Source organism: Meleagris gallopavo, chromosome 1 (genome assembly GCF_000146605.3).
Source record: "Meleagris gallopavo isolate NT-WF06-2002-E0010 breed Aviagen turkey brand Nicholas breeding stock chromosome 1, Turkey_5.1, whole genome shotgun sequence".
Lineage (NCBI taxonomy): Eukaryota > Metazoa > Chordata > Aves > Galliformes > Phasianidae > Meleagris > Meleagris gallopavo.
In genome coordinates, this window is record NC_015011.2 from 81,664,518 (window position 1) to 81,676,388 (window position 11,871).

Here is an 11,871-nt window from a genome sequence, read left to right on the forward strand (position 1 = left end):
TACCTGGACTTCAGCAAAGCCTTTGACATGGTCTCTCACAGGCTCTGCTGGGGAAACTGGCTGCCTGTGGTCTGGACGGGTATACACTTCTTTGGATAAGGAACTGGCTACAGGCCATGCCCAATGGGTAGTGGTTAATGGAGTCAAGTCCAGCTGGCGACCCGTTATGAGTGGTGTCCCCCAGGGGTCAGTACCTGACCTATCTTGTTTAATATATTTATTGATGACTTAGATGAGGGGATTGAGTGCACCCTCAGTATGTTTGCAGATGACACCAAGTTGGGAGGTGGTGTGGTCTGCCTGAGGGTAGGGAGACCCTACAGAGGGATCCAGATAAGTTGGTTTGCTGGGCTGAGATGAATGGGATGAGGTTCAACAAGGCAAAATGTCAGGTCCTGCACTTTGGCCGTAATAACCCCAAGCACGTTATAGGCTTGGGGATGAGTGGCTAGATGATTGTGAAGAAGAAAGAGACCTGGGGTTGCTGGTTGATGCTTGGCTGAACAGGAGCCAACCGCGTGCCCGGGTGGCCAAGAGGGCCAACGGCATCCTAGCCTGCATTAGAAATAGTGTGGCCAGCAGGAGCAGGGAGGTGATCATCCCCCTCTACTCAGCACTGATGAGGCCGCAGCTCGAGTATTGTGTTCAGTTTTGGGCCCTCACTACAGGAAAGATGTTGAGGCCCTGGAGCGTGTCCAGAGAAGGGCAACGAAACTGGTGAGGGGTCTGGAGCACAAATCTTATGAGGAGCAGCTGAGGGAGCTGGGATTGTTCTGTGTGAAGAAGACAAGGCTCAGAGGAGACCTCATTGCACTCTGCAACTTCCTGAAGGGAGGTTGTGATGAGAAGGGGTTTGGCCTCTTCTCCCAGGCAACGACCAGGACCTGAGGAAGTGACCGCAAGTTGTACCAAAGGAGGTTTAGATTAGTCATAAAGCTAAACTTTTTCTTCTCAGAGAGTGGTCAGACACTGGAATGGCCTGCACAGGGAGGTGGTGGAGTCGCCATCCCCAGCAGTGTTCAAGAGGCATCTGGATGAGGAGCTATGAGATGTGGTTTAGTGCTTGTGATAGCAGTGGCAATGGGAGGATGGTTGGACTAGATGATCATGCAGGTCCTTTCCAACCTTCTGGTTCTGTGATGCTATCCTTATCAAATCCTATAACTTTTTGGAAGAAAAGGTAGTTGACACTCAACTCGGGCAAAACTAAATTGTTCTTTTCCTCTGATATCTTTTCTGCAAATGGTTGAGTCGTTTTGAGTGATGCTTTCAGAAAATGAATTAGTTTCTCTCTTTGAACCACTCATAAAAGAGAACCAAAATTCTTCTGCTTGACACAAACTAAGTATTTGGAACAAGTGAAGATTAGTAATCTCAACAAAAAGCTTTCAGTATCCTAGACAGTGGGATTGAGTGCACCCTCAGAAAGCATGCAGGTGATGCCAAGCTGAGTGATATGACAGAATGGAGGGATGCCATCCAGAGAGACCTGGACAAGCTTGAAAGGTGGGAGGATGTGAACCTAATGAGTTTCAATAAGGCCAGGTGCAAGGTGTTGCACTTGGGTCAGAGTGATCTCAAATATGTGTACAGACTGAGGGAAGAACTCAGAGTAGCACTGAGGAGAAAGATTTGAGGGTCTTGGTGGATGGAAAAAACTGGACAAATATGTGCTTGCAGCCCGAAAGGCCAGCTGTATCCGTGGGCCACATTAGAAGAGGTGTGGCTAGCAGCATGAGGGAAGTGATTGTCCCCCTCTGCTCTGCCCTCATGAGGGCTCATCTGGAGTAGTGCATCCAGGGCCATGAAGTCCTGAGGGCTGGAGCACCTTTCTTGCAAAGACAAGCTAAGAAAGCTGGGCTTGTTCACACTAGAGAAGGGAAGACTGTAGGGAGACCTCATTGTATCCTTCTAGTACTTGAGGAGCACTTGTAATCAAGAGGAAGACAAACTTTTTTCCATGGTTCAATAGTGATGGAACAAGAGGGAATGGTTTTCAACTAAAGGAGGGAAGATCTAGATTAGATGTTGGGGGAAAGTTTTTACTCAGAGGGTGGTAAGGCACTGGTGCAAGCTGCTCAGAGAAGCTATGGATGCCTCATTCCTAGAGGTATTTAAGGCCAGGATGAACATGACCCTGGGCAACCTGATTTAGTGTCTGATTTGGTGGTTTGTAGCTGCCTACATCAGGAGGGTTCGACCTAGATGATCTACAAGATGATCTCTTCCAACCCAAGCCATTCTGTAATTTTATGTATAATAGGACTGAGAGGAATTTGAGATGATCATCTAGTAACCTGACTTTCTAGGCAGTAATGCATATGCTCTCACTTCTGTTTTCCAGTTTGAATGTATTTATGAACAGTATATTTATTTCTGACTTCACATAAAGGCTATGTTTTTTGCCAAAAGCTTCTCATTTTGGCCTATCTGTAGATGTTCTTTACCATGGGTCAGTGCTGCCAAGCTTTTGTACCCGTTCGTTAGTACATTTGAGCTCATCTCACTGGCCCCTCTTTGCACCAACTTTGCATCATATCTGATTTGAGTTGCATTCTTCTTGAAGATGGATGATGAGAACAGCACTCAGCTTTATTCAAGGAGCCCTTGATCTTACTGAAGAACATGAATGCACTTCACTTCTCTCTTTACTGGAAATCTCTGTTCTGGTGCATCCCATATTTCATCTGCCATTGTCATGGATCTTAGTCATCCTGTGATCAGTTATGAGCAATGTCTGTTTACCTTCACATAACACGCTGCTGCTATCCCTGCCTGTACATGTGCTGCTCTGCAGAAGGATTTGAATAGAGCATAGTGACTCATATGGCTTTCAGCTTCCTGTCCTGTGTGACATAAATATTATTCTTTCTAGTCAGGTCAACTGACTGTTTAGCCAAATCTATGCGGTTTCTTAGGGTTGTGGCAGACTTTCTTCAGGCTGGGATGTGAAAACACTAGATCAGCTATACGTGTCTAATTGCTGGACACAGGTTGTATATGTTATAATCAGGTACTGTACTGGTATAACCTTGAGCAATATTGGGAATACAACTTTGAGTTGTTTGTAGATCCCCAGAATCGTAGAATCACTAAGGTCGGAAAAGACCTAAAAGATCATCCAGTCCAACTGTTCACCTATTACCAATAGCTCCCACTAAACCATGTCCCTCAACACAACATCCAGTCTTTCCTTGAACACCCCCAGGGTCGGTGACTCCACCACCTCCCTGGGCAGTCCATTCCAGTGCCTGACCACCCTTTCTGAAAAGTAATACTTCCTAATGTCCAGCTTGAATCTCCCCTGCTGTAGCTTGAAACCATTCCCTCTGGTCCTATCACTAATGACACGAGAGAAGAAGCCGACCCCCAGATCACTACAACCTCCCTTCAGGAAGTTATAGAGAGCAATGAGGTCTCCCCTGAGCCTCCTCTTCTCCAGGCTGAACATTCCCAGCTCCCTTAGCCTCTCCTCACATGGCCTGTGTTCCAGACCCCTCACCAGCTTTGTTGCCCTCCTTTGAACACATTCCAGAGCCTCAATGTCTTTCTTGCAGTGAGGGGCCCAAAACTGGATGCAGTACTCGAGGTGCGGCCTCACCAGTGCTGAGTACAGGGGAACAATCACCTCTCTGCTCCTGCTGGCAACACTGTTTCTGATGCAAGCCAGGATGCCATTGGCCTTCTTGGCCACCTGGGCACACTGTCGGCTTATGTTCAGCCGAGCATCAATCAATACCCCCAGGTCCATTTCCTCTACGCAGTCCTCCAGCCACACCGCCCCAAGCCTGTAGCGTCGCCTGGGGTTGTTGTTGCCGAAGTGCGGGACCCGGCATTTGGTCTTGTTAAACCTCATCCCACTGGCTTCAGCCCAGCTCTCCAGCCTGTCCAGATCCCTCTGACATTGAATGCCTCTTCCCAAATTTCAAAATTAATGAGATGATGGAAAGAAGGCTCTAGGACCTAACTTCTTTTTGCATATTAGTGTTTCTCTACTAGGGAGAGCCAGGCTTTCAGAGAGCAAAATGTCAGTCAGGTAGTATCACAGCAGGCAGTGGGAAGAAGAGTTTGGGTTGGGGAGAATGTTCTTTCTCCAAGGCCAAAAGAACTACCTTTTCTAGTCTGCAAGATTATTGTGAGATCTGACAGGATTGCAAGCTTATGCCCTGACAAAAAGAGCCTCTGTGTTTTGAGATAATTCTAAGAGAACAGTCCAGTTGAGGGCTACAGAGCCTAGATGCTGCAGTGTAGCACTTCTGTATGGTGATCAAATGCTGAATACAATCTTGTTTTTCAGAGCTTTCCAGTAAGCCTCCCTTTATCAGTATGCTGTTTGTCTAGTTCACTGTAGTGACACAGCAGCAGCATTACAATATTGGTTGCTCTTTCACTTGTTTGCGAAACAAAGCCTACTTTGAATAGGAATTTTCTTGTAATAGATATCTTGGCTTGTTAGTAGTTACAGCTGTGACAGTGCATGAAATGCACCTTGCCTGCTGTTTGAGAAGTGCACATTTCATGCCACCCATCTTGGGATCTGTCTTGTTCCAGCTCCACCTTTCTAAAATCCAGCAGGATCTACAGACCTGTTCTGGTGATAAAGGATTGTTTGTGCACGGTCAGTGGTAAGATCTGGGTTTGATCCCACGCTCTCACTTAATGAGCCCAGTGGGAAGATGGCAAAGTGTAGGTTTTCCTGCCTCCTAAATGAGAGTTCTACTAGCTGCCTGTCAAAGTGGGTATAAACCCAGTGAATGCAGATCCTGAAGCACCACAGCACTGTTAACAGGGTGCTTCTGTGAAGCAGTGTTTACATTTCTGTTGCCTAGTTGACAACACTTCTATGATCAGAGCAACTATGGTCTGAGTCACGAGGTTGCTGTGCTTATGAAGCCAGGGAGGAGATTTCAGCAGGAGTCATCACTGACCTAATTTGTTTTTCCCCATTAGCATAAATAGGAGCTTAGATTTGCTAACGTTAGTATTAGTATAATTAGTATCTTCCACTTTACTCATGTTTAGGTATTAGAGGCCATACAGCTAATGCTGTGTCCAAATTGTTCCAAGTGCAGTAACTAACAGTTATGCTTTCCTTCCCATCACAGGAGCTGTTGCAGTATTTGTTGTGGGTCATATAAAAACATCCTGGGCCATGTGGGGTGAAGTGGCACTTGCCCTGTTCTCCTTTCTTATTGCTGCTGCTGTATATATTATGAACACTGTTCACAACATCTGGGTGTGCTATGCATCTTATGTTGTCTTCAGAATTATTTACATGCTGCTAATCACAATAGCAACGTAAGTATGTGTTTGTATGTATGTGTGTGTATATATATATATATTTTTTTTTTTTAATGTAAATTGCTCTCAAGACTACAAGTGCTGTGAAAGCTGACCTATTTTCTATGTAAGCAGTGTCTCACCCTGATTCAGGAATCTGTTGCAAGGGTTTGTGTTTTGATTTTAAGTTGGAAACTGAGGCACAGTGTTGTCTATTTTGGAAGTGTGCCCCAGCTCAAATGGCTTTATTTTTAAAATATTTTTAAATATTTTAAAATATATTTTTCTAAATGTTTAAATATTAGATCGCCCTGGCAAGAAGCACTATTTCTGTAAACGTGGCTGGGGTGAAGCGTTAGCCATGAGGAGAGGACAATGCTTTATCCATATTATGGGGTCAGTTTTCCCTAACATATACTGGAGAAGACTTCTTCAGTGTTACTCTTTGCTTTGAGGAGGTAAACACAGCTGTTGTTGAGCTTACATACCCAGTGCTGTGTGACAGCCCAGGTACTTTGGAGGGGAGATGGTGAAACTGGTAACTGCAAAGGGATCCTGAACTCGTGTTCAGGATTGTGCAGGAGGTCATGGCCCATACTGAGGTAGATTGATGCTTAGAGGTTGCCAACAGTTTTTGAGATTAGAGGGCACTGCACCTGTTCAGACTGCATCAGACAGAGCTGCTTCAATAAGACTGAAACCCAGTTCCCAAAGTATCTGTAGCTTTTTATATGTCTCTGGAGTCTCCACTAGTCTGTCCTGATCCTATTTAGACAAGTATACTACCAGTGCAAGCTAATTTAGCTGTAGAAAACATGTAGCTCCTCAGGTTGCCTAGTCATCTTATACAGAGATGTTCCTCCTAGTCTTACATTTCCCTTCTTCTTTCCCATCTTTGTTTCTGTCCATCCCTGTCTTTCCAGGTTTCAGATTGCTACAAATCTCAGTGTGGAGCGGTATGCTCTGGTGTTTGGGGTCAACACATTCATTGCCTTAGCACTTCAGACTTTACTCACATTAATTGTTGTGGATGCCAGTGGGCTTGGATTGGACATCTTCACTCAGGTATGACAGACTTTTTTCTTTACTGATGGGAGGGAGGAATGCAAAACGGGCTATGAAGTCTCTCAGCCACCACTTTCTGGGGCAAGGGTTTGCTGATAAAGAAATGGTTACTAATTCCTGATCTTTAAGAATAAGGAAGCTCATGAATTAACCTTCTTACATGTTTAGTAACTGTTTTGTTTAGTCACTTTTTCCTTCTCTTCTCTGCAGTTCATGATTTATGCATCTTATTTTGCGGCTATCTCCCTGGTGTTCTTGGGCAGTGGCTTATACAGTATTATGAGAGCCCACAGAAGACAAGAGCAGGTGCATAGAAAGTCTCCTGACAGCTGTTAGTGCACTACATGAAGACTCTGTGGCTACATATGAAGACAGTTTTTAATCCCTGCCTTTTCTTCCCAAGGCAGTCATCTTGATGGTACTTGATCCATATTTATACTATATTAGTAGTACACTTTAAAAGGTAAATGTATTAGGTCTTACATAAGTAAGAACAAATATCTTCTTTCTAAAATGCCTTTTGCTCTTCTGTTGCATGTTTGGGATGTGCAATGAAGAACAAATTTCAAAAAAAATGAAAGCCTTGGGATGTTTTAGTCTAAGGCTGTGCATCTGGAGGCCACCGTAGGAAAGGCAGCTTTAGGATTGCCTGGTCAGCCACTACTCTTTTTGTTGTTAAGATGCTGCTGCATGAAGGATGTGTTCATAGTCTTCTATCTGCAGAGACTTGGGCCTAGGAGAGGCAGTGGCCTTAGGCCTGTGCTCTGCAGCATGGCTCTCACTGTGCCTGCCCAGTGATGCTGGATACTTTGTTTTGAGGACTGACAGTAAAGTTTCTGCATATGCACATGCTTCCTTCAGTTGTTTGTACTGTTTCTGCTGTTTGCCTCCTATCTCTGCAGTCAGATTTTTCCTATAGCTGATAGTGTTGCCTCTCCAAAAGCCTAACTGTGTCCTGGGGCAACTTGTGGCAGCGCTGAATTGCTCTCTACTTCTGCTGTGAAGGCCTGTGCCCAAGGGAATAGAATGCTGTAGGGGAGCCCCTAGAGGGGATACCTTTTCAAGTGGACTAGGTGCTAGTCTGCAGAACCACTTGATGTCCTTGCCTTTGTCCTCTAGGGTTGCAGACTCTTGCAATTGTAGGAGTCACTGATTCATAACCCTGATGGCTGGGCTATCTCAGTGAGATGGTGGATATAAGTGCATCATTGGAGGAGGAAGGTGACTTGCAAGATTTTAGGCTGTTCTGTGTAACCTCAGAATTGTGACTGCAGTTACTGTATTTACTTCAGTTACTATATTTAACAGAATGAACACTTGAGGTTTTGAAAAATACTGATTACTATTCTGTCACTCCTTCCCATTTTAAAGCGCCTTTGTTTCTGGTGAGTCTGCATCCACTAGTTCTGCCTCATCTTTCCACTTAAGCAAAAAGAAAAGAATATTTGTGGGAGAAACGTTTTTTTTATTTTCCTTGGTCTGGACAATTTGGGTCTCGTCTCATACCTGATTTTTAAAAATAATTTATTTGTTCCAAATTGCTTCAGCACTGGTGAGGAGTTACACAGAACTGTCCTAGACTTGGGCACCTGGGTACTCAGGCACCATGACCAGCATAGCACTGTGGGCATGTCCTGTAAGTTGTCCCTGTTGCTGTGCAGGTTGTGGTTTTAAGCATACGGGAGAACTGGCAAGGGGGAACATGTTGTACAGTCTGCTTCTTTTCCATGCCTACTCCTTGTGCAGCTGGAGTTATTCCAGTCAGCCCGAAGAGGCAGCTTCATTTTATTGCCTGGTCTGTCTTGTGCTGTGGAGAACTCTCAGCTTTTCTCTCCTGGCTAGAAGAGGTACAGCCATTCTCATCATTTGTGTGAGCCTCAGTCTTAACCACACAAAATGAATGACTGACGCATTTGAGATATGCTTTCTGGGGTCTGTGGAGCTCTTCCACATTGGCTGTTCAAGGAGATGTGTTCTCCAGAGCTTCATAGTACCAGCAACCCACCTCCTGAAGTGTCTTCAGGGCTCAGCTGTAGTAACACTGAAATGCATAAATTTAACTGCCTTATCCTGAAAAAGAAACTTGAAGCCACCTATATATATATTCAATTCTTTAATGTATTAAAAAAATCTGAAGCTGTGAAGCGGACAGGCTGTTTTGAGAAAGGAATAGAAAGACATCTCCTGTCCTTTGAACTCCTTGGCCTGATGGCAGCTGTGACATAGATGAGGCATGGATACATGGCACTTGTATCAAGTGACTGAGAGAAGCAGCTCAATTTTACTGTTTTTATTACAGAGAATAAATGTTTGATGGGGAGCAACGCAGTTATTTAAAAAAAGTCAAATAGCTATGAGTTACAGCAGTAACAATGATTTTTTTTTCTACAAAAGTAATGAAATTGTAATAGAGCAGCATGCTACACTGCATACATCTTCAGGCCTGTCGAAGTATGAAGGCTATGGATGTTCTTATATTGTGCTGCTGATGTGGTGATGAAATGCCAGTGGCTAACTGCAGCTGTACACAGTATTACTGATGCCTATGAAATTCTGTAAGCATGTTGATATTGTTGGTAGGACCCATTCACCTTGTTTCTAATTGAATAGGTATTTTTGTTAAATAAAATTTTTTCAAGATATCACGTGTGGTCAATGTCTCTGTATTCTGATATCTTGCTAATCCATGGCATTGCTGCTGCCATTAACTTTTGCAGGTTGTCTTGAGCATCTGTGCTACAGGGGGGAAAAAACCTGGACAAATCATGTAAAGAGACCCAAGTCTTAAAGAAGATGATAGTTGACTGTTTTGTGTAGGTTTGCAGAACTCTGTGTGTCTTGCCTTGGGGTTCCTTAATTGCTGAGCAGATCAGAAATCCCATTCTGTAGTTCTAGTACAGACTGGTACAGCTGAGGGAAAAACTTGGTGCAGGGTAACCCTGATCAGGAAGCACAAGCCTCATTAAAGTTGATTGCAGGGGAAAGCAGGTGTGTTTACTGTGCAGGTGGACCTTTCTATTCACATCAACCAGATTATGAAATTGAGGTTCTAAGGAAGAAACACTATAGATTTCCTGTCCTGGCACATCCACACTTGATTACATTAGGAAGCTGTCCCTGTGTTGTACTTCTGGAAGAGATGACTGCTACCTGCTAGTGCAGGCTGGGCTGAAGGGGGAAGTACTCTCTGGGCTACCAGACTGTGGCTAGGTGTGGCAAGTAGCCAACAAGCCTTCTGTATTGCTTGTTAAGAGGAAAAAAAATGGGTGATTGGGGAGAGTGTGTGTGCTAGGAAAAAATGCCTGAAATAGAAAAGAAATACTCTTGCAAGTATTTCTTTGAGAGCCTTATTGCTCAGGCAGGATGGATGCAACTGTCAGTATGTCAGACATGTGAATTTCATTCTCTGCCTTATCTGGGTGAATAGAGATGCCAGGATTAGCTTCTTGAATGTGCAGGGGATTAAAATCTATGCTCGCATAAAGCAGGGGACTAATTAATAGCTCAGATAGCATAGCATTACATTTCAAGGCAGATTCAAGTGTTGCACGTCTCTGGTGCTGCTGAAAGGTGCTGCGACAAGAATCCTGATGCTGCTTCTCTTCTGTGAGCAAAGCAGGTCCACGTGAACCGTGGCAATCCCCCTTGCTCCTCCCATCGCACACTGCCACAGTGATAGCTGAGAAGGAACGTCAAGCTACTGCCACGAACTGGATTCCTGCCTTAGCAGCAGGTGTGGTTTGATAGGGACGAGAGAAATACCACGCGTGGCTGAGCTGCTTCCCTGCGACGTGGTGGCTGGTACCCTGTTCAGGTAGGTGTCAAAACTGAGTCTGTGCATCCTGTGCTGGGTTTGTTGAGGTCCTTACATAGCTCCTGGGCTTCTGGTCCTTGTTAGGGGGAGAGGCTTGTGTTCAAAAGATAAGGGACAGTGGGAGCTGCTAGAGGACACAGTACAGCAGGCAGCACCCACTGCTGTGCTCCTGGGCTGTCATTGGCCTTGAGAGCCTGCTAGGGCACTGCAGAGTTACGTTAAAATTTGCTGTGGCTCTGTGCATGTGTAAAGCAGGGGCTGTTTTGGCTGTGGTTTCAGGGAAGGGAAGGACTCTGCACAGATATGATTACATTTTCTACTTTATTGGCACAATTGTAGCTGATTACTGGGAAGGAAAGAGAGGTTTTAGTTATGAAGGAGGGCAGGGGGCTAGCAGCTTTGGTTCCTTTTCCTAATAACTCGTGACAGTGTCAGCTGTCTCCTACTAAAGATGTGACAGTGCTTGTTCAGTGGTGCTCTGAAGGTGTCACACAGCCTTCTTCTGTTAAGCATACTTGTCCTGAATAAATTGGTATTTCCTAAATGCAGTATCTGGTGCATTAGTGACACAAAAAAGAGCAACCAGCATGTAGGAAGCCCATCCCGGAGTGCTGCACTGCTCAGCTATTGTTTCCATTGCATTTCTTCACAACCGTGTTGTGGTTCCATCACAGAAAGGAACATCTAAAGACACACTTAATGATATACGGGTTCAAAAACATATGCATGTTTCTAGATTCATCTTGAAATATAATTACATATTCATGATCAGGCATTAAAGCTTGATCTTCCAGCAGTTGAGTCTAATCCTTGTCTTACAGTCAGGCTGACTTGTAATTAGAAGAATAAAGCATCTCTGGTGAATGAAAAGAGCGGCACTGCTTTGTAAGATGAAGGGTGTTCTTGTAGTAGAAGAGCACAAAGAGAACTGGGGCAATATCAAAGCTTTATTTTAGATGCTGTGAACTTGTCTATGCCACCTGTCTGTAAATGTGGGGAACTGAAAGTCTGGAGCGTCATCTTCACACACAGGCTATCTGCCTGACCCTGCATGAGACCAGTGACTGACATTTTCGCTACTGCAGCAGGGACCACCATCAGTAGGTAACATGTTATCTGAGGTAAATACCGGGGGGCCCTCCCTTCCCTCTGAGGCATCTGGCCTTCTGGTGTGGTTCTAGGCTGTCACTTTCAGCTTTGTTAGGCCTTTTAAAATCAAAACAGGGCTTTACTGCAGTGTTGGTAATAACAAGCTGCATGCCAGGATATCTCCTTGTCCCGTCCCTGTGCCCACTGTGCTGCTGCGGCCCCAGCCTCCGTGCCATCAGGAGCCCAGAGAAGGGACATACCCCGCAGTGAAGTGTGGGGAAGCACCACGCTCTGCACAGGGAAAACATTCCCATTCTTAGTGTGCCTGCTGGGCCTGCAGCTGAGGGGGGGGAGGGGGTGGCTGGTGGGGAGAAGCCATCTCAGCCCAGAAGGTAATTTTATTTAGGATTGTTTCTCAGTTCACATTTCAAAGCTGTAGGAGCGATGTATGATTATCACAGAGGGGCACCTCCCCAGCGGTGTAGCACTAACAAACATTCCCGTTTTGACACCGGGGCATGAACGACGCAGCGCAAAGCTGCAGGCGGGCAAGCCGGAGCCAAACGGCACCGGAACGCCCGCAGGTGGACCCAGCGGGCCGCCATGCCGTCCCCACGGCGACG

At 45.2% G+C, this 11,871-nt stretch overlaps 2 protein-coding genes across 3 annotated transcripts in view; both read left to right on the forward strand.

Moving 5' to 3' along the window:
* Nucleotides 1-8,987, forward strand: part of SLC19A2 (solute carrier family 19 member 2) — a 28,322-nt gene extending 19,335 nt beyond the window's left edge. The window contains exons 4-6 of the mRNA XM_019618978.2: nt 5,106-5,298; nt 6,204-6,345; nt 6,556-8,987. Of these exons, the coding sequence (XP_019474523.1) occupies nt 5,106-5,298; nt 6,204-6,345; nt 6,556-6,681 (461 nt within the window). The 3' untranslated portion in view covers nt 6,682-8,987. The remainder of the gene's footprint in view (nt 1-5,105; nt 5,299-6,203; nt 6,346-6,555) is intronic.
* Nucleotides 8,988-9,074: 87 nt separating this feature from the next.
* The window catches only part of CCDC181 (coiled-coil domain containing 181), an 11,528-nt gene continuing 8,731 nt past the window's right edge, over nt 9,075-11,871 (forward strand). The window contains exons 1-2 of one of the 2 annotated variants that reach the window (XM_019618972.2): nt 9,075-10,159; nt 11,116-11,280. The gene's annotated coding sequence lies outside the window, so the exon portion shown is untranslated. The remainder of the gene's footprint in view (nt 10,160-11,115; nt 11,281-11,871) is intronic. The other variant, XM_010719802.3, reaches the window with a different exon arrangement.